Source organism: Muntiacus reevesi, chromosome 1 (genome assembly GCF_963930625.1).
Source record: "Muntiacus reevesi chromosome 1, mMunRee1.1, whole genome shotgun sequence".
In the NCBI taxonomy this organism is placed as follows: domain Eukaryota; kingdom Metazoa; phylum Chordata; class Mammalia; order Artiodactyla; family Cervidae; genus Muntiacus; species Muntiacus reevesi.
The window spans coordinates 36,555,749-36,580,303 of NC_089249.1; the positions used below are offsets into that span (position 1 = coordinate 36,555,749).

The 24,555-nt window shown below is 37.5% G+C and overlaps 1 protein-coding gene across 3 annotated transcripts in view; it reads right to left on the reverse strand.

Annotated features, from left to right (window-relative positions):
- The window catches only part of PIK3C2G (phosphatidylinositol-4-phosphate 3-kinase catalytic subunit type 2 gamma), a 427,919-nt gene that overhangs the window by 310,595 nt on the left and 92,769 nt on the right, over positions 1 to 24,555 (reverse strand). For all 3 annotated transcript variants that reach the window (XM_065940721.1, XM_065940712.1, XM_065940703.1), the window contains 4 exons: positions 22,973 to 23,006; positions 15,428 to 15,626; positions 7,917 to 8,039; positions 493 to 621 (listed from right to left, as the gene is read on the reverse strand). In XM_065940721.1, the coding sequence (XP_065796793.1) occupies positions 493 to 621; positions 7,917 to 8,039; positions 15,428 to 15,626; positions 22,973 to 23,006 (485 nt within the window). The remainder of the gene's footprint in view (positions 1 to 492; positions 622 to 7,916; positions 8,040 to 15,427; positions 15,627 to 22,972; positions 23,007 to 24,555) is intronic.

The following is a 24,555-nucleotide window of genomic DNA, read 5'->3' on the forward strand; positions in this document are numbered from 1 at the left end:
GGCAACTAGTTCTGACAGAACTCCTATTTATTTGGCTTACTTTTCTGAAAAATATAGTCTTAAAGTTGACATACATTTTTTCTCGGCAATAAAAGATCAGCAAAGCAATTACATTGAATAATTTTACTTCAGCCAGAATTTTATGACTTACATTGTTGCTAAATGACAGTGCTGATCTAAATCATTTTGCATTAGTAATTCCAGAGAAACTGGCTGGTCAGAGAAGGATAAGAAATTGAGATTGGTCATGCTGATACCTTTTCATGGTAAATGACCCCGTTGACAAGCTGAGCATGAAGTTTGTTTCTAAAGCCATTTCTACATTTTGCTTTTCAGTCCTGCTTTCAATAGTCATGATTTATATTGAGGTAGCTCAATTTTAGAATAAAATGTCTTCTTGATTTTCTCATTATGCCATATACTGAACATTATCTAGGTCCAAGGAAGTTTTATTGAGATAGAAGTTTTATTAATCACAAATGATATACTTACTGTTCTGGAAATAGTGGAAAACAAGTCCAGGCCAATAAATCTGCATTGGTTGCATAGGTAATCCCAAACAATTTTATAGTGAGCATGGATTCCCTTGGAAGTGATTTTATTTCAAGAGGAAAATTGATCCTTAAAATAAAAAAAAATATTAGGTTGGGCTTTCCTGGTAGCTCAGATGGTAAAAAAAAAAATTGCCTGCAATGCAGGAGACCCTGGTTTGATTCCTGGGTCGGGAATATTCTCTGGAGAGGGAATGGCAATCCACACAGTATTCTTGTCTAGAGAACTCCATGGACAGACCATGGGGTCACAAAGGGTCAGACACCACTAACTGTGTCAAGCACTGTTACCCTTGATCTCATTAATACTCCCAACAACTCTAGGACACCAGGACCCAATTTCAATGATGTTTTCATAAACTTTTCCTTCTAATACAGTGCTGTGCAACACAAGTATTTTAACTATTTGAATTGAGGCATTCTCTTAAGTTTTAATGTTTTATCTTATAAATGCAGAAATATAGCAGAAGTACTAGAGTAATCAGATTGATTATGGTGATTGTTATGATTTTGACACATAAACTTATTTTCTGAAAATTACAAAAACTTCAGCATCAAGAAAGTATGATTAACATTGTCTTAGGGAATGGGGGGAGGGCAGGAAATAACTCATAATGGGTCTTAAAGAGTAGGTTGGCTACAACCAGGTGAATAGTTGGAAAAGAATATTCCAAAAAAGAAAAAAGTGCACAGACAAAGGCATATACACCTGGAGCTGAGGAATGGTCAGTGGTGCATTGTAGCTAGAACAAGAAACATAGTCAAGTTGGTCTTAACCTGAAAGTTATGAAGGATGCAATTAGAAAGATAGGTGTTTGCCAGAATATTTAAGAACTCTGTATGCCAGGCAAAGGAATTTATTATTTTTTTCCTAATGGCAAAAGGAAACATTTAGATGAGAGAGCTAAAAGCATAGAGAGTTGTTTATAATTTTAAATGTGAACTATTCTGGGTGATGATGAGATTCCAGGAAATTGGGGGCTGATTGATGAGATGTAACAGACAGTACAATTCCTGGATATGTCAAGGTGAAGAACATCAAACTCAGACCCTGGATGGATTGTAGATATGGGTAAAAAAAGTGGCTAAGAATAAGTGTAAGGTTGTTAAAGGTGGAAAAAATTTGAATTTGGACATCGAATACATTAATATATATAAGATTGCCTAGAAGGTATAAAGATACTTTAAGACTGGGAGGAATATACCTGGGTGGTTGAAGCATCTAAGAAGAAAGAGCTTTTGACAGGAAGTTGAGAGATCTGAGGTTCCTAATGGTGGACAGGAAGAAGGGTATCTTTCTTTCCTTTCAGGAGTCATCTTGGCTACATAGAAATGATACAAGAGTCTCAAGAGAAATACAGTGTTTAAGAGAGATAGATTTGTGGGTGGCTAGGAAGCATGTGTGGAGAAGGAAACAGCTACCCACTCCAGTATTCTTGCCTGGAGAATCCCATGGACAGAGGAGGCTGGCAGGCTACAGTCCATTGGGTCGCAAAGAGTTGTACACAACTGAGTGACTTTCACTCACTTAGGAAGCATGTGAGAGCTGGACTATGAAAAAGACTGAATGCCGAAAAATGGATGCTTTCAAATCATGGTGCTGGAGAAGACTCTTGAGAGTCTCTTGGATAGCAAGGGGATCAAACCAGTCAATCCTAAAGGAAATCAAGCCTGACTATTCACTGGAAGGACTGTTGCTGAAGCTGAGGCCCCAAAACTTTGGCCACCTGATGTGAAGAGCTGACTCACTGGAAAAGACCCTGATGCTGGGAAAGACAGAAGGCAAAGGGGGAAGAAGGTGGCTGATGATGAGAGGGTTGGATAGCATCACTGACTCAATGGACATGAATTTGAGCAAGCTCCAGGAGCCTGCGAAATCCTGTGGACAGAGGATCCTGATGGGCTACAGTCCATGGGGTTGCAAGAGTCAGACACAACTTAGCGACTAAATCACCACTGGGAGATAGTAGAGGACAGAGGAGCTTGGTGTGCTGCAGTTCATGGGGTTGCAAAGAGGTGGACACGACCTAGTGACTACAGAACAACAACAGGCAGCATTCAGCCTGAGGAATAAGGAACAGTTAATTCAGATCAGTGACCATAACTGACTCTGAGGAAATACACATCTTTCCCCTCAGCATGCTATTCTCTGAGATGGAGAGGTCCAGGCCCAGGTGTAAAAAAAACCATCTAACAAGAGGAAAGACAGAAGAGCTGTTTTAGAGGTAAAATGGATAACTAATAATTGACTGACAGCATATTAGTGGAATAGGACAATGACGAATTGAAGATGAATTTCAGGCTCCTAGATTATGTTAGTGGATACCTTTAACTGATAGAAAACACAGATAAGGAATTTGGGGTAGGTGACTTATATGTGGTTTATGGCATTCTGTCATTGAGTTAATAATAACTCAGAGATGTCAATATGTAAACTGCGTGTAGAGATGAATCAAAGGTTTTGGTTCAAATGTTGGCCCTGTGAATAAACAGATGTTCTTCTTTGAGTGATAAATTTAACCTTTTTAAGCCTTGTTTATCTATAAAAGGGAAAAAATATTACATAACACAATATGTGATAAATGGTAGATTGTATATCAGCAGTATATTCGCCATCAACAATGTAATAACTTATATTAGCCATTGTAAACCAGATGAAATATAATTCTAGTTAAAAGTAAGGGAGGGGACATACATATACCTATGGCTGACTCATGTTGATATATGGCAGAAACCAACAAAATATTGTAAAGCAATTATCCTCCAATAAACAAACTTTTTAAAAAAGGAAGGAAAGAAAACAAAGGAAAGGCTAAAGAAAATTTATTTTTCAATATTAGCAAAAATTTAGATTATTGAAAATTAAATTATCACATGTTTAGTTATCTAAAAGTTGTTCTTATCTTTCATATTATTTCACAGTTATAATATTCATTCAATGTAATGTGGACATATTTCTCAGCTTAAAAAGAAGCTTTGAAACTCAACATAAAATGTTGATGATTTTGTGAAATGCACAGTAGTTTCTTGAATATTCTCTTTTACCTGTAATTGACTATTTAGTTTTCATAATTTTGTGTCAAGATGGAAGCTATAATCTCACTTTATTTCTCACATAATCTGGAATGTTCTTTTTCCCATTGAATCTCTCTTCTTCATGTGTAACTTCACTTATTACTGAGCTTTTCAAATCAAGAATGACAAAACATTCGATAAGTTACAGTGGATAGTTACTGCCTATCTCCATTTTGTCATTTTTATTAATAAAAATAAATTCTTCCAGAGTAAGAATACATACTTTATAGCTATTTATTCATTTTCTTGAATACATATGGATTTTTAAGCCAGAATAATCTCACAGTCACTGAGAAATCTTTTTTATTAACTTCTATACAGCTATTGAAAAATCAAAGGAATGAACTTTACACAAAAAAGGAAGAAAAATACTTTGAGATAATTCAATAAGTGAAGTAAGATTGCTTCTCTATATCTACAAACTTCAAATTTTAACCATATGCTTGCCTTACTCTACTATTTAAAAATGACTAAAAACTAAAATTTTTCTTAAACATTCTTTACTTCTATATAAGACAGTTTTTCTAAAATCAGAATAACTTTTTGATAGTGAAATTGGGAGATTTAAAAAGTCACACTGTATAGAATTCCCCTATTAATACCGATATAAAATAATGGACCATTGTAAGCACTTTGACTTTTGTCTGAGTGAAAGAAGAAGCCATTTCAGGATTATAAAGAGCACAGTGATGTAGCCTGACTTATATTTTAAAAGAGGTTACTTGAGCTGTTGTATGAGAAGGTTTATAAACGCAGAAGAGAAGTAAGGTGACTATCACAAGGCAGTTGTAGGAATACAGGGGAGATATGATGGTGGCCTATGCAAATGAAAGTGACAAGAAATAACACTCTGGAAATATTCTGAGGAGAGAGCCAGTAGGATATCTGAGAAATGGGTCTGAGAGAAGGAAATTCAGGCTAAGGATCTGATCTAAACAACCAAAACTGGAAATGATCATCCAGGGTGGCCATCCATAGGTAGGACAAATTTGGAGTGTAAGATCAAGAGCTTAGTTTTAGACATTAGAAGTTTGTGACCAATGCCTGGGTTGGTGATATAAATTTGGGAGTTGCTGGCATACAGATGGCATTTAATGCTATGTGACTATAAGAGAAAACTAAGGCTATAAATATAGCTACAACAGAGGAAGCTTAAGTGCTGGGCGCCAGCACACGAGATCCCACCCATGACAAGGTCATGAGGAGAAGACCTGACAAGCAAGGCAGATCAGGACCTCAGGGATTTCGAAAAGCTGCCCCGGCACTCACCTTAAAGATGATCTCTGTCTCTCTGATGCTTGCTATATTAGACTACTTCCTAATTTCTGTGACACAGGAAGAAGGCCTTCCCTGATCTCTCTCCAAACAGAATCAACTTAGAACTTTAATCAATATGTCCCCTGGACGGCAATATCCTATAAGATTATCCAGGATGAAAGGAGTGTTTCAATTTAGACCCCTTTGCTGGCATTCTAGCCTGCTTGGCAAATGCGTACTAATGCACATGACTGCTCACAACACCTTAATCATACACAGCATAAAGAACCCGATCACACAAAAGGCCCTAATAAGCACAGAGCCCTTTGGGGGGTGAGGAAGCCCTATTAGAGAACATAAAAATATTATTCTAAAAGTGGTTATAGTTAAAGATTTAGAAAAATAAGAGTTTAGAATTGTTCATTTTAACCAGGAATGCTAAACAGGGGCTGCCTCACCAGAGCTGCAGAGTCTTTGTGTGGTAAACCTTTTAGATAAATTTAACTGATAACTTCTGTAAAAGGACTGACCTTTGTGTTCATTGGAAAACAGCTTTGCATTCACCTAGGTCGTAAAATGTCAGTAGGCCCCGAGGCCAGAAGATAATGTATAAGACTCTCACAAAGAAGTTGCAGGAAACACCCTGGTTTCGTGAAGGATAAGCTGATGTAATATTAAACTATCTCCCCCTTAAAAAATGTACAAACTTACAATATAAAAGCTATAGTAAAAAAAAATAAAGATTTGCCAGACCCTACTACACACCCCCAGTCTGATCTCTCTCTCTCTTTTTCTCGCCGACGCCGTTCATCCTGAGGGTACCCCTGGATTCTGCTGAGGCTGGACCCCAGCACTTAAGGGCTAAGACTATGAGCAGTCTGGGAGAAGAAAAGGATACGGAGAAGGAGTGTCCAGTGAGGGAGGCGGAAAGCTAAAAGAATGTGGGAAATAGCTCCTAAAAGACTATGTAAGATGAAGACGGAGAAACAAACATCAGATTCAGCTCTGCAGGTCACTAGTGACTCTAATGATCAATTTCAGTGGAAAAGAGATGATGAAAGCCTGACTGGAGTATGTTTTAGAGCAGGGGAAAGAGCTGAAGAAAGTGAATATAGACAACTCTTTGGAAGGGTTTTGCTGCAATGTAGAGAGAAAAATAGCATAGCTGCTGTTGAAACAATAAAGCAGAGTTTCTTGTGTTTTGTTTTTAAGTTTAAGATTAAGAACTATTTGCAGAATATAAATATTCGGCCTAAGATTTTATATGTTGTAAGAAAGTATGAAAATCACAGTAAAAACCTCAGCTTTGGAGTCAGAGTGTATCTGAGCACTAGTTCTGCCTTTTGCTGGTTGTGGGACCAGGGCCAAGTTAATTAAGCTTCATAAACGTCAATATTCTGATCTGTAAAATGGAGATGACAATATCTCTATGCATTTTCGTTATTAAGTTTAGATGAGATAATATGTTTGGGGGTAAACTCTGATGACTGGAATGTAATAAGCAGTCAAAATCTATGTCACATATTATTATTAAACAAAGTTTATGTCCTTAAATTTACAGTCTAGTAATAAAACATGCAATTAATTGTATTGTAATGGGTACATGTCAATAAAATATATAAAGGATGCTACAGGCCAGGCACCTAGAAAAATGGTAAATAAATATATTTTTAATGAAATAAAATGAGAAGAATTAACATACATACTACTATATTCAAAATGGATAACCAACAAGGACCTATTGTATAGCACATAGAACTCTATTCAATGTTATGTGCTAGTTTGGATGGGGGGTTAGTTTGGGGGAGAATGGATACATATATATGTATGGCAGAATCACTTCACCATTCATCTGTAACTACTAAACATCATGAATTGCCTATATCCCAATACAAAACAAAAAGTTTAAAGTATGAAAAAAGATAAAAAGATTTGAAGGACAAAAAAAAAGAAAGAAAAGAATTCTGGTTAAAGTAACTAACTCTTGGGGGAATCAGAGAAACTCCACAGGAAAGATAACACTTATGCACTCTTGAAGGACAAGAAGAAAAGTATACCAATGTAGTTATCCCACTAATACTAATAATTTCAACTTCTTTTGAGATTTTTTTCTCTGAAATTGATTTTAGAATTAGGAAATTTTTCTCTTAAATTGTTTAAATGATGGTACATATTTGTCAGTTGAAAACAACCATGGATAAGCTTTAATTAAGTCAGAAGAAAAGTGAAAAGTCAAGTGAAAGGCATTCATGTCCAACACTTTGTGACCCCATGGACTATACAGTCTGTGGAATTCTCCATGCCAGAACACTTGAGTGGGTAGCCTTTCCCTTCTCCAGGGGATCTTCTTGACCCAGGAATCGGACCGGGATGTCCTAATTCTAGTAACTGAGCTGGTTAATATATTTTTGAGGAGTCACTTATTACATAAAATTCATTCACTCGCCAAGCTACATTTACTGGACTCGTACTGTGTCTGGTGCTGCTTTAGCTGTTAGGGATAAAATTTGAACAGAAAATAAATAAATAAATAAAGATTTTGTAGGAGTTGATTATCCCAAATTAGATGATATTTTACACAATGCATAGATAGTTACTGTACAAAAACTTGATTGCTTAAATAAATTTGCAATTGGCTTTTGGGAGAAAATAGAGATTACATATGTCATTAAGTGACATCTTTCTTCTTTGTTATAACTGAAATCCATCTCCCTCCAATACCCAATAGAGGGTATTCCTTTTATCCACAGTCTACAAATGATTAATAATTCTCCTTTCCCCAATTTTCCTCTTTGAGCAGTTCAATAATATAGATTGGATATTTATCTAGATTTTTAAAGGGATCTTTAATCTGTTGAATTGAAATTAGTTACCTAGTATGCTTAGCATATTTACCACATCTCTGAATCAAATCAACAAGCTACATTAAAAAATTATATTTTTCACTTAGAAAGCAGCAGGGGAGAGGGCAGGTGGAAGGAACCCTGGTCTTTATTGGACAAATAATCCTTCCAGAATAAAGATTAAACTTACGTTTCATTCCAGTTGACCATGAAAAAAAACAACTTTTTGACGGGAATATTTCTGCAGTTTCTCACTTGGCACAACTTCTTTCCAGCATATGTAAGCCAACAGGAGAAAGAAAATGCTTTATAGCTAAAAAGAAACAACATTGATTCAGTAAGTTGAACACTATGAAGGAAGCAGTTTTCTATATGGGTCAGTTATTTTCCAGTTAAAAGTCAAATGATAAAGTGCTGTTTGCTTGTACAGAGTGTACTTTAAAAATTACTAAGAATTTATGTTTGGTGGCTTCAGCAAAATTGCAGAATAATGGGAAGTCCGAGACCCTCTTTCCCTGCTGGAGACACCAATTCAACAACAATACATGGATCAGTTTCCTTTGCAATAAATCCAGAAACAAGTTAAAAGGCTCTTGCACCCAAGTGCAAAACCAGTCACAAAGAAATCAGTAGGAAAATTCATGGCACTCATTTTGCAGAGCGCTTTCTCCCAGCAGAGTGTCATGTGACCAGAAGAGAACTCCCAACTCCCATCTTCTCCCTGGGGTGGGAAAGAGAAGACTGGAACATATGTCTGACATTCAGACTTTTTAGGGGTTTATCCAAGGGACTGGTTTCTCTCTTGCCTGAATCTGAGTGCTGAACAGGAATCGGTGCCAAGTTGGGGGCCTCTGAAAACAAAGGCAGTGAGTGGTCTAAACTAGCACAGACTAACTCACCACTTCCCCCAGCTCAGTGCAAAATGAACAGGAGAAAATCCCCAACTCCCAGCTTCTCTCTTGGGAAAGATTTGGATTGTGATTCCAACAGGATATGATATCCTCTAGATGCCCAGGGGCCATGGATTTAGGAGGACAAAAAAGAGCTGGGAGGCTTGCTGCTGCTCCAGAGGATTTGTGGGGACCCGTAGGCAGAGGCTGATGCAGTCTGATGATCTCTGAATTGGCAGGAAGAGAGGGGAGCAGGGAGGGTGCAGTGTGCATCCAACAGTTTGACTTTCTTGGGAGGCTGTGTGAGGGTCTGGTTTATGTCTCATGCACCAGAGCATCTATGGGACCAGGCATACTCTGAATGCTGGCGCCCAGCTGAGAACAAAAAAGAGCTGGGCAGCTTATGGAGAACCAGCAGGAAGGACCACAGGCTGATGCTAGATGAAACAAGAAATTCAAGTTCTTGACAAAAGAAGTAAAACCTCTCTAAATGTGAATTGACACACAAATCCAGGGAGGATGCACCTACAAGAAAGGCTTGAAAACCCCCAAATCTCTAGCTGATTGGTAACATTCTGTCAACCACAAATTGGCATTTGCCATGGATGCTTGCCATCTACCTCTGCAAGGATTAAATCACAAGCTACTGCAGTTACTGATCTCCAACACCCCCTGAAGGAGTTCAGGGTAGACAGCAGAAATGAGGCACTCTGTGTTTCTGGAAACTGGAAAGGACAGGTCTTATAGATAGTAACATATTTTTAGGAACTGAGTTTATGAGCCCTGTTCTTGATTCTCCTCATATCTTGAAAAGCACCCAAATCCTTCATATCTAGAAAAGCACTAAAATGATCATTTCTTGTGACTAGCAGACGCTTCACGAGACCAACAGAAGCTTTCTACAAAAAATCTGTGCTTGATTGCATGTACTCCCCCTTCACCAAAGTCACATATATGCTGTCCTTTTCCCCTGCCTCTGGAGCCGTTTTTCAGAGCTATCTGAGGTGCTGTCTCGCAGACTGTAGTCCTCATATTGGCCCAAATAAAACTAAACTCACAACTCTCACATTACACATCTTTTTTCAAAGCAACAATTTTTTCCTTGTATGAAACGAGTCCATAAGGACTGGGAGAGGTAGCTGATTTTTTTTTTTTAATGTTCAAATCTCAATACATAGTAAAACAAGGTATACAATGAGAGAGGAAAACATGGGCCCAACCAAAGGAACAAGATAAATCTCCAGAAGTGAAATGAAAGTTGCTCAGTCGTGTCCGACTCTTTGCAACCCCATGGACTATATGGTTCATGGGATTCTCTAGGCCAAAATACTGGAGTGGGTAGCCTTTCCCTTCCCAGGGGATCTTCCCAACTCAGGGATCAAATCCAGGTTTCCCACATTGCAGGCAGATTCTTTACCAACTGAGTCACAAGGGAAGCCCTGAGAGTAAAAATACATTTCTAAATCATTTCTGAGAATGAAAGGATGAAAAATGAGGTCAGGCTAGATAAACTTACCATCTTCAAAGTTAATAATTTTGTATGAATCTAACTGACATTACAAAGATCCTCTAGTCTTTTCTCTACCAGCTCTCCCAATGAAAGAACAAAATTAGAAACCGAAGAGAAAATGCAAACAACCGTCAAGTGTTGTTCACTGCAAAGCCAAGTTTATTTGAAACATATCAACATAAAATGGTGCCAGGGCTAGAAAGCAAAGACCTTTATAACAGATGAATTAAAGTAACAAGTGCAGACACAGAACCAACACTCTTTTATTTTCCTCACAAAAGGGTAAGTTCTTACATCACCATATTGACCAACTTCATGAAATGTTATGAATACATCAAAATTGTGGAGAGTTGGTTTATGCTAAAAGAAAAATCTCCAGAAACCAATCTTAAAGAAATGGAAGTATATGAACTACCTGACAAAGAATAAAACATATACATATATACACACACATGCTCAATAAGCTCAGAAAAATAATGCATAAACAAAATGAGAATATTAAAAATATATAAAAATATTAAAAAAATAATAAAAAATTAAGAAGAAATTGTGGAGCTGAAGAAAACAACTGAGTTGAAAAAAATCAATAGGTGGGTTCAAGAACACACATGGATCAGGCAGAAGAAAAAATCTGTGAGCTCAAACATAGGTATTTGAAATTATTCAGAGAAACAAGAAAAATGAAGAGTGGAGAAAGTCTAAGGGGCTTACAGGACACAATCCACAGGACAAACAAACACATTATTTGAGTCCCAGAAGGTGACTGAGAGAAAGAGGCAGAAAGCTGATCTGAAGAAATAATGGCTGAAAACTTATTAATTGTGGTAAAGGAAATGGACATCCGATTTCAAGAAGCCTAATGGGCTAAACTAGGATGAGCCCAAGGAAGACCATACTAAAAGATTAAAATTAAACTGTTGGAAGTTAAGTACAAAGAGAGAACTTTGAAAGCAGCAAGAGAAAAGTGATCTGCCACATAAAAGGGATCTCATCAGCTTTTCAGCAGATTTCTCAGCAGAAACCTTGAAGGCCAGAGGGAGTGAGATGATATATGCAAAGTTCTGAAAGAAAAAAAAAAAAATATTGTATCTGGCAAAGCTGTCCTTCAAAAATGAAGGAGAAATAAATACTTCCTCAGGTAAAAAGCTGAGGGAGTTCATCAACACTAGACCTGACCCAACATGAAATGCTAAAGGGAGTCCTTCAAGTGGAAATGAAAGGATGCTAGATAGCAACAGGAGAGCATATCAAAGTATGAAAGCTTGCTGGTGAAGGGAAACATATAGACAAATACAGAATACTGTTAAGACTGTAATGGTGATACATGAATAACTTTTAACTCTGCTACAGAATTTAACAGGACAAAGTATAGAAAACTTTAGTGATAACAATATATAAAATTTAAGAAGATGCAATTTGTGATATTAGTAACATAAAGTATGATGAGGGAAGAAGAGAGTTTTTGTATATGACTAAAGTGATATTATAACAATTTTAAAAAGTGAAGTTATTATCAGCATAAAACAGTGTTTTAAATATAATATGTTTTATGTAAGGCCCATTGTCACCACAAAGAAAGCAACCACAATATAGATGATACGCAAAAGAATATAAGAAAGGAATTGAAATGTATCATTATAGAAACTCATCGGGACACAAAGGAAAGTGGCAAGACAGGAAAAGAGGGACAAAAATGGTACAAGACAGAAAACGAGCATAAAACTGGCAAAAGTAAGTCCTTCTCTATCATTAATTATATTAGATATAAATTAAGTTCTACAATGAGAAGAAACAGCATTACTGAACGGACTAGTAAACAAGATCCAACCATATGCTGTCTATAAGGCATACACTTTAGATTTAAGGACACACCTGAAAGTAAAAGGACAGAAAAAGAAGTGATAATCAAAAGAGCAGGAGTGGCCATACTTATACAAGACAAAACAGACTTTAAGTTAAAGTTGTCACAACAGACAAAAACATTATATGATGATAAAGAGGTCAATTTACCAAGAGGATATAATAACTGTAAATATACATGCACCCTAAATTGAAGCAAAAATATTAAGCAAACATTGAAGGGATGAAAAGGAGAACTAGAAAATAACACAATAATAACAGAAGATCGCAATACTGGTTACAAGGAATAGAACAATCTGACAGAAGCTCAATAAGGAAACAGAGGGTTTTAATAACACTGTAGTCCAGATGAACCTAATAGACATTTATAGAACATTCCACCTAACCTCAGGGCAATATGCATTCGTCTCAAGCTTGGATCTTTCTCTAGCACAGATCACAAAATTGGTCATGGAACAAGTCTTAACAAATTTTTAAAAATTGAAATCGTACCAAGTATATTTTCTGACCACAATGGAATACAAATAGAAATCAGTGGCAGGAAAAAAAAAACTGGAAAAATTCTCAAATTAATGTTAATTAACACTTCTTGTTTCTGTTTCTTTTTTTATTTTACTGAAATATAGTTATTGTACAATATTACATTAGTTCCAGGTGTACTACATAATGATCTGATGTTTGCTTACATTATGAAATGATGACCATGATAAGTTAAGTAACCATCTGTCCTCATAAAAAGGTATTATAATACCATTGATTCATGTTTCTTATGTATATTATTAATACGTCCATGTGAGTTATTAGTTATGTAACTGGAGATTTATGCCACTTAATCCTCCTCACCTATTTCACCCCCAACCCTCCCCTTTCCTTCTGGCAACCACTTATTGTTCTCTGAGAGTCTGTTTTCATTTTGATTTTTAGACTCTACATAAGTGAGAAATCAGTACTTTGGAACAACCAATGGATCAAACAGAAATCAAAAGGGAAATTAGAAAATACCATAAAATGTGAAAACACGTACCATAACAAAACTTATAAGATATAGCAAAATCAGTTCTACAAAAGAAGTTTAAAGCAATAAATGCTTACATTCAAAGAAGAAAGATCAAATAACAACTACAATGAGGTACCACCTCACACTGGTCAGAACGGCCATTATCAGACAGTCTACAAACAATAAGTGCTAGTGAAGGCGGAGGGGAAAGGGAACTCTCCTACACTGTTGGTGAGAACGTAAATTGGTATTGCCATTATGGAAAACAGTATGTAGGTTCCTTAAGAAACTAAAAATAGAGCTACCATATGATCCAGCAGTCCCATTCCTGGGCATATATCTGGAGAAAATCATGCACCCCAATGTTCATTGCAGCACTATTTACAGTAGCCAGGACATGGAAGCAACCTAAATGTCCATCAATGGAGGAACAGATAAAGAAGATGTGATACATGTATACAATGGAATATTACTCAGTCATAAAAAGAATAAAATAATGCGGTTTGTAGCAACATGAATGAACTTAGAAATTTTCATACTGAGTAAAGTTAGATGGAGAAAGACAAAAATTGTGTGATATCACTTATAAGCGGAATCTAAAAAAAGTACAAATGACCTTATTTGGGCTTTCCAGGCGGCACTAATGGTAAAGAACTCACCTGCCTGTTCAGGAGACCTTAAGAGATATGGGTTTGAGCCTTGCATCGGGAAAAGGATGGAGAAGGGCAAGGTAACCTACTCCAGTACTGCCTGGAAAATCCCATGGACAGAGAAGCCTGGCAGGCTACAGTCCAAAGGGTTGCAAAGAGTCAGACACAACTGAAACGACTTAACACACACACATGACCTTATTTACAAAATAGAAATAGAGTCACAGGTGCAGAAAACAAACATGGTTACCAGGCAGGGAAGTGGCGGAGGGGAGGGATAAATTGGGAGATTGGGCTTGATATATATACACTACTATATATTTATAAAGTAGATAACTAATAAGGACCTACTATATAGCACAGGAAAGTCTTTTCAATACTCTGTAATGACCTCTATGGGAAAAGAATCTGTAAGAGTGGATACATGTATATGTATAACTGATTCACTTTATAGCAGAAACTAACACAACATTGTAAATCAATTATGCTGCAATAAAAATTTCAAAAACAGATTTAAAAAATTAAAAATGAAAGAAGTTCACAAACAAACAATCTAAATCTATACTCAAGGAACCGGAAAACAAAGAACAAACTAAGATAAAACTTAAAAGAAGAAAGAAAATAATAAAGATTAGAAACAAAATAAATAAAATAGAATAGTGAAACAATAGAAAAATAAACAAAACTAAATTTCCCACATACATAAATAGAAGCTGTATGTATATAGCTTTCTCAGTATTTATCTGGCTACATGGTTTTTCCAGGTGAATTAGAATCAATAAGGACATACTAAAGGTTTAAAAATTATGAAAGCATTTTAGTAGCACTTTGTTACATTATACATCATTCTCCTAAAATACTTCATAAAATTAAGAAAGAGAAAAAGTGTAAAAGAATCATCCTATGGGTTTTAAAGAATGTTTATGTGAGACACATAGATAGTCATTTTTCTTTTTTACATACAAAGGTAAAATTTTCATTATAATTGACTCATAAATTTTGCACAGTTTCCATTTGCAAAAATATAGACCAAGATAAAAGTTATTTCTCTTTTAACTAAAACTGTTTCTTTTAGCCTTTCTTTGAGATGCTAAGTGCAGTGGGTGCAATAAATCCATTAGAAAATTACTATTCTCTTATCACCTTTAATTTGATTTAATCAGTATTCTCTTACAGATTTAATCCATAAGGAATTTAAAATAATTATTATAATATTACTCTAATTATGTTACTCAAGAAAATAGTACATAGCAGAATTAACCTCAAACCTGGCAATGTTCCATGCATAATTGTGGTTAATTTCTATTGTAACTCAAGTAACTCTTGGCTAATTTTCACTTTATCAAGGTACTAATCTTACAAAATATTTACCACTCACAACTTGATAGGGATCAAAGTGATTTCTTCCTATTTTTAAATATTCTCCAACTCCTTGTATGTGTGTGCACATTCTTACCCTGTGTTAATTGGCATCAGTCATTTAAACTCAAACATAAAAAATGAAAAATTTAGGACAATCACTATGTGAAGATGGGCATTTGCTGTTTCTGTTATGATATACTGACAACATGCAGTTATTTTTAATAGGAGAATGGGAGAAGACTTGAGAGAAAAGGAATGTGCACTGGACTGGAAATAAAAGTGCGAATGATTTTAAGAACATGTATACATCCATGCTGATTAAATTTCAAGATGAAATACTTGCTTCTGCAAATAAGAACAAGGCAAATTATACTCAACTAGAAGCTATACAAAACTAATTAACCCTTTTGTGGAAAAGGCATCACTACTCACCTGTGCACCCAGGTTTCTGGAATACTGTGAGCTGCATACACTGTGAAGCTAAGGTGGGAAGGGACCCCAAGATTTTCACAGGAGACTCTATACAGAGGTGCATGTAGAGGCTGGAAATCTGCATAGAAGCTGCTGCAATGGATATCAATTAGCTGATAGATGGATGTGGACAGTTCAGTTGTCACTTTCTCTATCAAACCTGGGGAGAGGGTGGGGAGAGGGATAGAAACTAGGTCATCTGTGAAGGGTCATATTTATCACAAACCATTCTTTACAGCTTTGAAACTTTTTATAACAAAATTTAAAGAAAATTGAATTAAAATGACCCTCTACCAACTGAAGCCAATTAGCCATCTGTGCCTCTGTATGCAGCCTGGGGTAGCTGCTATAGTGTAATTAATAAGCTTTCATTTCTTCAATTGCATAAATTTGGGAAGCGCAGCCTTTAATCACAAATCATAATTCTGGGTTATCAATTTGGCATTCTGATCAACTATAATTCACAAAATTTTTGGCCTAGATTATTATTGTTTAGAATTAATGTTCAGACAAGGGACATGTTTTCTGTGTGGTTTATCCCTACTTTAAACAAACTCCATCTAAGGAATTAATTATAATAAGTTTGATTATGCTATGTGTGCCATTAACTGAACACTAATCATACACATTATGCTGCCATAAAAAGAGTGCTAGTACATGGCTGGGATCCGAGGTAAGTTTAGAAAAAAAGATTTATGACATTTAGTATATTTCTTCAAAATCGAAGCCTTGCTGGAGTTTTACCATTAGTTATTTGTAGGGAGTCTATTGATTATCCTAAAAGTGACTTGTCGTGAAGGAAGAAAAAACTGAAGAAAAATGACTAAGTAGAGGGACCAATAGTTTTGAAATGTCTGCTAGATGCCATGCCAATTTACCTTAGAGCACATGAAAAGCGTCCCCTGATCATTAAATTTAAGGTAAATTTTTCTGAGAATGGTATTCTCCCTCTCGTTAAACCCTCTTTGCTGGACAAACTCCAACCTGAGTGGGAGTGAGCAGAAGAGGCTGATGAAATAGACTAGGCAGAACTGGTGGACTTTGATACGAATCTGGCGCCATTAGGATGGAGAAACCTGAGGATGATGAATGTCATCCCCGGGTAGGATTCGCTGTCAGACCCTTAACAGGGCAGGTGAATAACACTCACTGCTGACATTTGGTATGCAGTAGTCAATGCACCGAAAACCGTAAGATGCTCATGACCTGCAATTATTTTTAATATTCAACTTTGTTGTTTCAGAAGTTAGGTGAATAATCTCATGTAAAAAATTGTATTTTAAAAATTATTCTTTTTTTACCTAGAAGAGGAAACTCTTTAATGGACAAATATTTAAGTGACAAAGGGCTTTAAGAGATGTGTATAATATGAAGTGTTATGAATGGAGCCCTCCTACCCCTCTGAGTCACGCATGCCTGACTTTGCAGACAAGTCTCGAAGGTCGGGGGTCGCAAGGCTCCTGTGGTTGTGATCAAGACCCTTCGGTACTTCAGGCCTTGTCCAATCCCCCCAAAAGGCCTCCTTAAATCCCACAGGTGGGTCTTGGTAGACGAGAGTGAGGCAGAAAACCATGCGTTCCTCTATCCATCCTGGACCAGAAATATGTACGGAAATACCTGGACCAGAATTATGTACGGAAATGCCGAATTTCAGATATTTCTACTTTTCGGCCGCCTTGTTCTGGAGAAATTAAATGAAAAGGCAATGCCGCTAGTGCAGGGAAGACAGAGGGGAGAAACAGTGTTCTTGGAGGCGGTTCCCACGTGAGGACTGGACGTCGGGCTGCGGAGAAGAACCTCCCGGAGGAGAGCCGGCCCTCCACGCGGTACTTGGGAGGGAGACACCTTGTCCAGAGGCCTGAAGCCCATGCTCCTAAGCATCCTTAGCAATCCTCGGCTTCTGGGCGGGACCACGGAGAACGTGATGGAGCCCTGGCGGAGGGATGGGCGGAGCCAGCCTGTGTGGGTAAAGGCAGAAGGTTCTCTCCCCTTCCTCCTGACGCTAGGCCTCCGCCCATTGCTGCTCCAGAAGTCAGCCTCCATCCGACTTCCGTCTCGGGTTACCGTACAGCCTCCATTTCCCGGAGGAAAAGGGCCGAGACAGGAGCTGGTCGGCCTCGACTGGCAGCCTTTCCCCAGCAGGGCTGAACTAAGTTTACAGACGCCTGGCAGGTGTTCGCAGATGATGACTGAGGTTTCTGTAGCGCGAGGGACAGACCGATGGACAATTTCCCTCCATTTCAACCCCAAGCTTGCCAGTCGGACAGCAGTTAGTTCTGGTTCGCGACTCTGCGGTCAGAGTGCGGGCCTTTTCAAGCGAGGCGTCCACGTGGTACTGGGAGTGTCAATTGTGGAGTAGGGCTGTGTGGCCTTGGCTTTGGAGTGGTCCGGTCTGAATGTCTGTTCTCGCTCTCCGGATTGTAGGTTCTTAGTCCACTGGTTGAGCAGGGCTGGTGGTGCTCACCTGTCCCAGATGGGGTCCCGAATGCCAGGTCCAGGGCGGGCTCCTTCCTTGCCCTCCCTCCCTCCCGCCTCTCCCACAATTCCGCGGCTGGGTCATGTGCGGCCGTGAGTCCCCAAGACCACAGCCCAGAAGAGCGAGGTGGCCAAGCCCTTGGCAGCTGAGGACACATGGTCAGAACAAGCGCATCCTCAGATCTTATGTCCTTAAGATCTGCTGTGATTTTTAAAAAATTCTAATAACATTTTATTTTACTTCAGTTCAGTTCAGTCGCTCAGTCCTGTCCAACTCTTTGCAACCCCATGAATTGCAGCACACCAGGCCTCCCTGTCCATCACCAACTCCCGGAGTTTACTCAAACTCATGCCCATCAAGTCAGTGATGCCATCCAGCCACCTCATCCTCTGTCGCCCCCTTCTCCTCCTGCCCCCAATCCCTCCCAGCATCAGGGTCTTTTCCAATGAGTCAACTCTTCAAATGAGGTGGCCAAAGTACTGGAGTTTCAGCTTCAGCATCAGACCTTCCAATGAACACCCAGGACTGATCTCCTTTAGGATGAAATGGATGGATCTCCTTGCAGTCCAAGGGACTCTCAAGAGTCTTCTCCAACACCACAGTTCAAAAGCATCAATTTTTCGGCGCTCAGCTTTCTTCATAGTCCAACTCTCACATCCATACATGACCACTGGAAAAACCATAGCCTTGACTAGACGGACCTTTGTTGGTAAAGTAATGTCTCTGCTTTTTAATATGTTATCTAGGTTGGTCATAACTTTCCTTCCAAGGAGTAAGCATCTTTTAATTTCATGGCTGCAGTCACCATCCACAGTGATTTTGGAGCCCCCCAAAATGAAGTCTGACACTGTTTCCACTGTTTCCCCATCTATTTCCCAGGAGGTGATGGGATCAGATGCCATGATCTTAGTTTTCTGAATGTTGAGCTTTAAGCCAACTTTTTCACTCTCCTCTTTCACTTTCACCAAGAGGCTTTTTAGTTCCTCTTCACTCTCTGCCATAAGGGTGGTGTCATCTGCATATCTGAGGTTATTAATATTTCTCCTGGCAGTCTTGATTCCAGCTTGTGCTTCTTCCAGCCCAGCGTTTCTCATGATATACTCTGCATGTAAGTTAAATAAGCAGGGTGACAATATACAGCCTTGATGTACTCCTTTTCCTATTTGGAACCAGTCTGTTGTTCCATGTTCAGTTTTAACTGTTGCTTCCTGACCTGCATACAGGTTTCTCAAGAGGCAGGTCAGGTGGTCTGGTATTCCTATCTTTTCAGAGTTTTCCACAGTTTATTGTGATCCACACACTGTACCATATTTTAAAGGTTTTTATATTTTGAGTTGTAGAAAAAGAAATGTCCATTAAGATTATGAAAGGGGCCAAGTGTGGGGGTGGAGCTCCCAGGTGGTCCTGTAGTTAAGAATCCAGACACTTAAACTGCAGTAGGTGAGATTCAAGCTAAGATCCTATCAGTCGTGCAGTTCGACCAATAAGAATAATAATAATAAAGATAAAAAGATGATGAGTGTAACAAGTGGAACAAGTCACAAATTTGGCATAAGCGTATTCAGTGTGAAGTCACATCACACAGTATTATTGTTTTTTTGAGACACGTGCACGCTCTCATAAGTAGTTTCCAAAACGGAAATTGCTTTTTGGTTCTTCTGTGCTGTGCTTCGTTGCTCAGCAGTAGAAAAAAAGAACTCCTTCCAACCCCATGGATTGTAGCCCACCAGATACCTCTGTCCATGGGGATTCTCCAGTGAAGATTACTGGAGTGCGTTGCTGTGCCCTCCCCCAGGGTGTCTTTCCCAACCCAGGAATCCAACTGGGGTCTCCTGCATTGCGGGCAGATTCTTTTGGTTCTTAGTCGTTTCAAGAAATTGGCAGAATGAGCTAGACGCTTCCTCCAGTAGTATGTGTGCCGTGTTCCACTGCCCAGGAAAGAGGCCAGCTTCTGCATGGAGCTTCTTCCCACATCCTGTCCTTCAGTAGCTCTGCCCGTAATTAAACATTTTGTTGTTGTTGTCCAACACATGCTATTATTCACTTAGTTATTCATAAATTTGTACAAAATTTATGAGATGGCCAAGTTCTACTCACTTGCTGTGTTTCTAAAATTGTGCTCTTTGTTGAAACAGCCTGAGGTGACAAGCAGAGTGAAAGAGCTCTAATTAAAATTCTCTGAGAAATCAGCAGTAGCAATTAATGAAACAGAAGAGGAAAGGCGCATCAAAATAGTCTTTAAAGAGGCCTCATCAAACTCTGGAGGCCAACCAACAGGGTTTCTCCTGAACAACAGGAGGCAGAGAATTATAAATTTATAAAAACATCTTGTTTCTCTGGTCCCCAAATTGTATTTTGAAGCAGGAAGTACAGACTTCTTGTTAATAATTCCCAATCTTGTGCAATTGAATGCACATTAAAATAAACCATAAAGTTGAGTTAGATGAGATCTCATTAATTCAAGCCCCAGCACATATTTTAGAGAATCTTAATTATTGGGCTAATTACTCAAGCTCCACTTTTTACTTTTTTGCAGAAATACAGTTCTAGGTTAGAATTTGCTTCTTTAAGGTAGTATAGAGATTGGGGAAATATGGGAAAATGTTTATTGTACCTGATTTTGCAATGAGAAAAGACTTGTAGTAACAGGAAATAAGCAATGACAATATATAGGTGATTAAAATGCATTAATTAGAATGTTTTGCTTGCCTTTTTATGGAAATGAAAGAGTAAGAGTACATGACTTTATTCTAATGTACTTTTGAATGGAAAATAGTCTCTGTGTTGTTGCTCTTTGTCACTTTCTGTACTTCTGTTCAGTGAAGTCTGTGTTTTCCTTGCAAACATAATCTGTATTAAAATCTGGTTTGTTTTTCATGTTCCAAATAAACTTTGTTTACACAAACAGGCAACATGCCAGATTTAATGAATGCTGGTGTAGAGCACAGGTATGATCAGATCTCTTAGCTTCAAAGTATATTGCAGAGAATCCATAAGAATATTAAGTATGAGAATCAAAATCATCAATAATAGTGGCTTATTGTTAGATCAACATTTTGTGTAAAGAGGGTTCTAGACTTTTATTTCAGAGTACTTAAATTGAAAGCAACTGCATGTATGTACTGGCAAATGTTCATTTCATTTTGCTGTCATTTCAGCACTCTTCCTTTCTGCTTTTTAAACTACTGTGAGGTGTTTCTACACAATAAAATACTAGGAAAATATGTTTATCTTGTAGAATGAGAAGTATGATTTATGAAAAGTCTATGAGAGCTGCAGATGGAGAATTTTTAATCCAGAATTAATTTCTTTTCTGTGATGACTTAGCATGGATTATAAGTCCCTGGGAACATTTCTTGCAGTTTTGTGGACTCTCCTATCCTGACCCCTGAAGAACATAGGATGAGAGGAGTTTATTCCAACATTCCTTCCTAATAGAAAGGAAGAAAAGACCAGTTTCATATAGGCATAACTCTGGTTTATTCATTCCTCGTTCTTTTACTTGTACTCTGTGCTAGGAAAATTGTTAGGGGGTGCCTATCTCTCCCCTTCCTTGGTGGTGCTCTGGAGTTTTATTATGTGAATGCTTGGAATAGGGATTTTTGCACTAACACAGGTTTTTTGCCCTTACCCTTTGCTATCCCATTTTCCTCTGTGATGTGAAGTGGAGGAGTTCTTCCTATGTATTGAATACAGTAAGTCCTCTACATATGAATGAGTTCAGTTCTGAGAGTGCATTTGCAAGTCCAATTTGTTTGTAAGTCCAACAAAGTTAGCCTAGGTACCCAGCTAACACAATCAACTGTATAGTTCTGTACTGTAATAGATTTATAATACTTTTCACACAAATAGAATATAAAAAGCAAACAAAAACATTTTTAATCTGATAGTACAGTGCCTTGAAAAGTACAGTAGTACAGTCCAACAGCTGGCGTACAGAGACTGACGTCAAGTGAACAGGTGAGAAGAGTTACTGACTGGAGATGGAGAGGAGGAGGTGGGAGATAGTGGAGCTGAAGAATCATTAGCAGTAGGAGATGAAGGGCAAGCTGCAGTTTCACTCATGCCTGAACACACGTTTGCATCTTTCAAAGTTCGCAGCTTGAAGGTTCATGTGTAGGGGACTTACTATATCTTCTTTTAAGTGGTGGGAATTAGAGTTGACAGGATATCCTGCTATGCATAACTTTCTACTGAAAACCACTAAGGGTATGGAGGGCAGGTCAGAGTTATTGTTTTGCTTCACTGTCGCCTTTGACAGTGTTAGTTGAACATCTGTAAGTCAGATTATTTCCTTTAAGATACTCAGAAGTGTTCATAAGCCAAATACGATCTGCCAGTGCAAACAAGAGCAATCTTGACCATACCCTGCACTTTACATACTGTCCTATCCTTTATTCATATTAGGAAAACTGAGGATCAGAGAGTTTCATTCTTTACTATCAGAGTCAAAAAATGGGCAGTTGGAATTCAAAACCAGTTCTGCCTGATTCCAGAAGCCAGACTCATTGCTGTACACCACACTATCTACCCTTTTCAACAGAGGCCCAGTCCTCCTGTAGCTTACAGTTTTGTAGGCTCAGAGCTTCTGCAAACACTTAAATATTTCAGAACCAAATCCTCCTGCCTGATACATTAAGTTGGTGTTTCAAATAGAGCTTGATTTTAAAATGGAAATTAATGACCTTGAAGAAAGACATCTGCTACATTTCTGACTTCTCTTACATCAGAATATCATTAGTTAAATAAAATTTTATTTTTTCTTAGAATGATAATAAGGGCATTTTCAGAATTCCTTTTATTTTTATAGCTTTTTTGACTTTATTTTTTAAAAAATCTCAGTCTCAAAGGCGGTGGATTTTTATTCACTTGCAGAATAATTACTACCATCAGTAAAAAGAGTTTTAGCTAAAGTTTTTTCCCTCAAAAATATTTTGTGTGTGTGTTATCACCATATTCAGAAAAATTAAATTATTTTTGGCTTTAGAAATTGTTTATTTAAAGGATATTTGGATGCATGTATGTTTTACCTTTTGCTGAAGTGTCTGAAATTTGATGAAGATTCTGAAAAAGAAAAATAGGTCCAAAGATACACTTGTTATTTGGAAAACAAATTTAGAAAACCAAACCAATAATGTCCACAATCTACATACAGAAATTTCTCTGCCATGATAAAAAGAAAATGCATTTCTTGGTGTCTTATATCAATATTACTTATTAAATAGGAAATCTAAATTGTAAGATGAAAAAAAGTCTTCTAACTGTCATAATCAACAATCTTTGTTATTTGATTCAAGGAAAAAAATTTCTAGCATAAACTCAGGTTTCTTAGTATTATTTGAACAGTTCTGCAGATATTGCCTGGTGGCAAAATAGCTTCTGGTGGTTCAGAAAGTAAAAAAATCTGCCTGCAATGCAGGAGACCCAGGTTTGATCCGTGGGTGGGGAAGATCCCCTGGTTGAGAGTATGGCAACCCACTCCAGTTTCTTTCCTGGAGAATCCCATGGACAAAGGAGCCTGGCGGGCTACAGTCCATAGGGTCGGAAAGAGTTGGAGTTGACTGAAGCAACTCGGCACACACCGACAGATGGTCCCAAAATCCAATCCCCCTTCCACAACGGAGACTGATATTTTAGTATAAAAGATTTGTCATTTTCTCTGTTTAGTGTGTTCAGTTCTTATTTTAACAGTCACTTAGATACAAGCTTAAAAAAATCATACAGATTCACTGTATAGTTTCATTTCTTTATTTTGTAGGATTAGAAAGAGAAACTGGTAGTCAAACACTTGAGATTGTATCCTGAATTAAAAAAAAATACTATCTGAAATTTGTGTTTTTCATTATCATTTAAGTTTGTATCCATTAGCATGGTGATTTTTATTTGCTTGTTTGTTTATGTTTATTGTACATCTGGGGTTACTTTAGTGGTTTAGAATTTACTGGCTATAACTTCATTATCATGAAAACTATATAAGATAGGTGATTCACAGATTCACTAAAAGTTACATTTGAGTCCAAAAGCAAATTCAGTTTTCTAACAAGATCCATTTTAATTGACACTAAATTTTTTTTGAAATTTTGCTTTGACAAGTTTGCTTTGAAGGAAATTCAATTAATGAAAAGCTTGATTTCTCAAGCAAACAAACTAGGGAATAATAGTTTTCCTGTAACAAGGAACTTGCTAGAGTATTCCTTTTAGAGAGAAAAGTCTTCTGTCACGTTTAGAATGTAATTAAACATTTATATAACTTTTCATTGAAGAGTATCATTCACACGAACCTTCTCAGAAGCATTTCTCTTAGGTAAAATAGGTCATCTGAGCATAGATTCAACTACTAAGCTGAACACATGAGATCTTTACTCCAGCTTTGTGGGTGAGATTGTTAAACACGTTACCATGACTTAACTAGAATTCAGTTTATTCAGAAATGTAAACTTGTATTTTAAAATCACCATGACACCCACCTACAGCACAGTGTGTAAGACTGTATTTTCTATTTGCAGTTTGTTTAATGCGTATTTAATGGAAATATATTATGTGAGCTTCTGGAATATAATTCTAAAGAATGGAAAATTGTTTCCAGTGCTAGGTGGGAGCATGAAGTATAGAT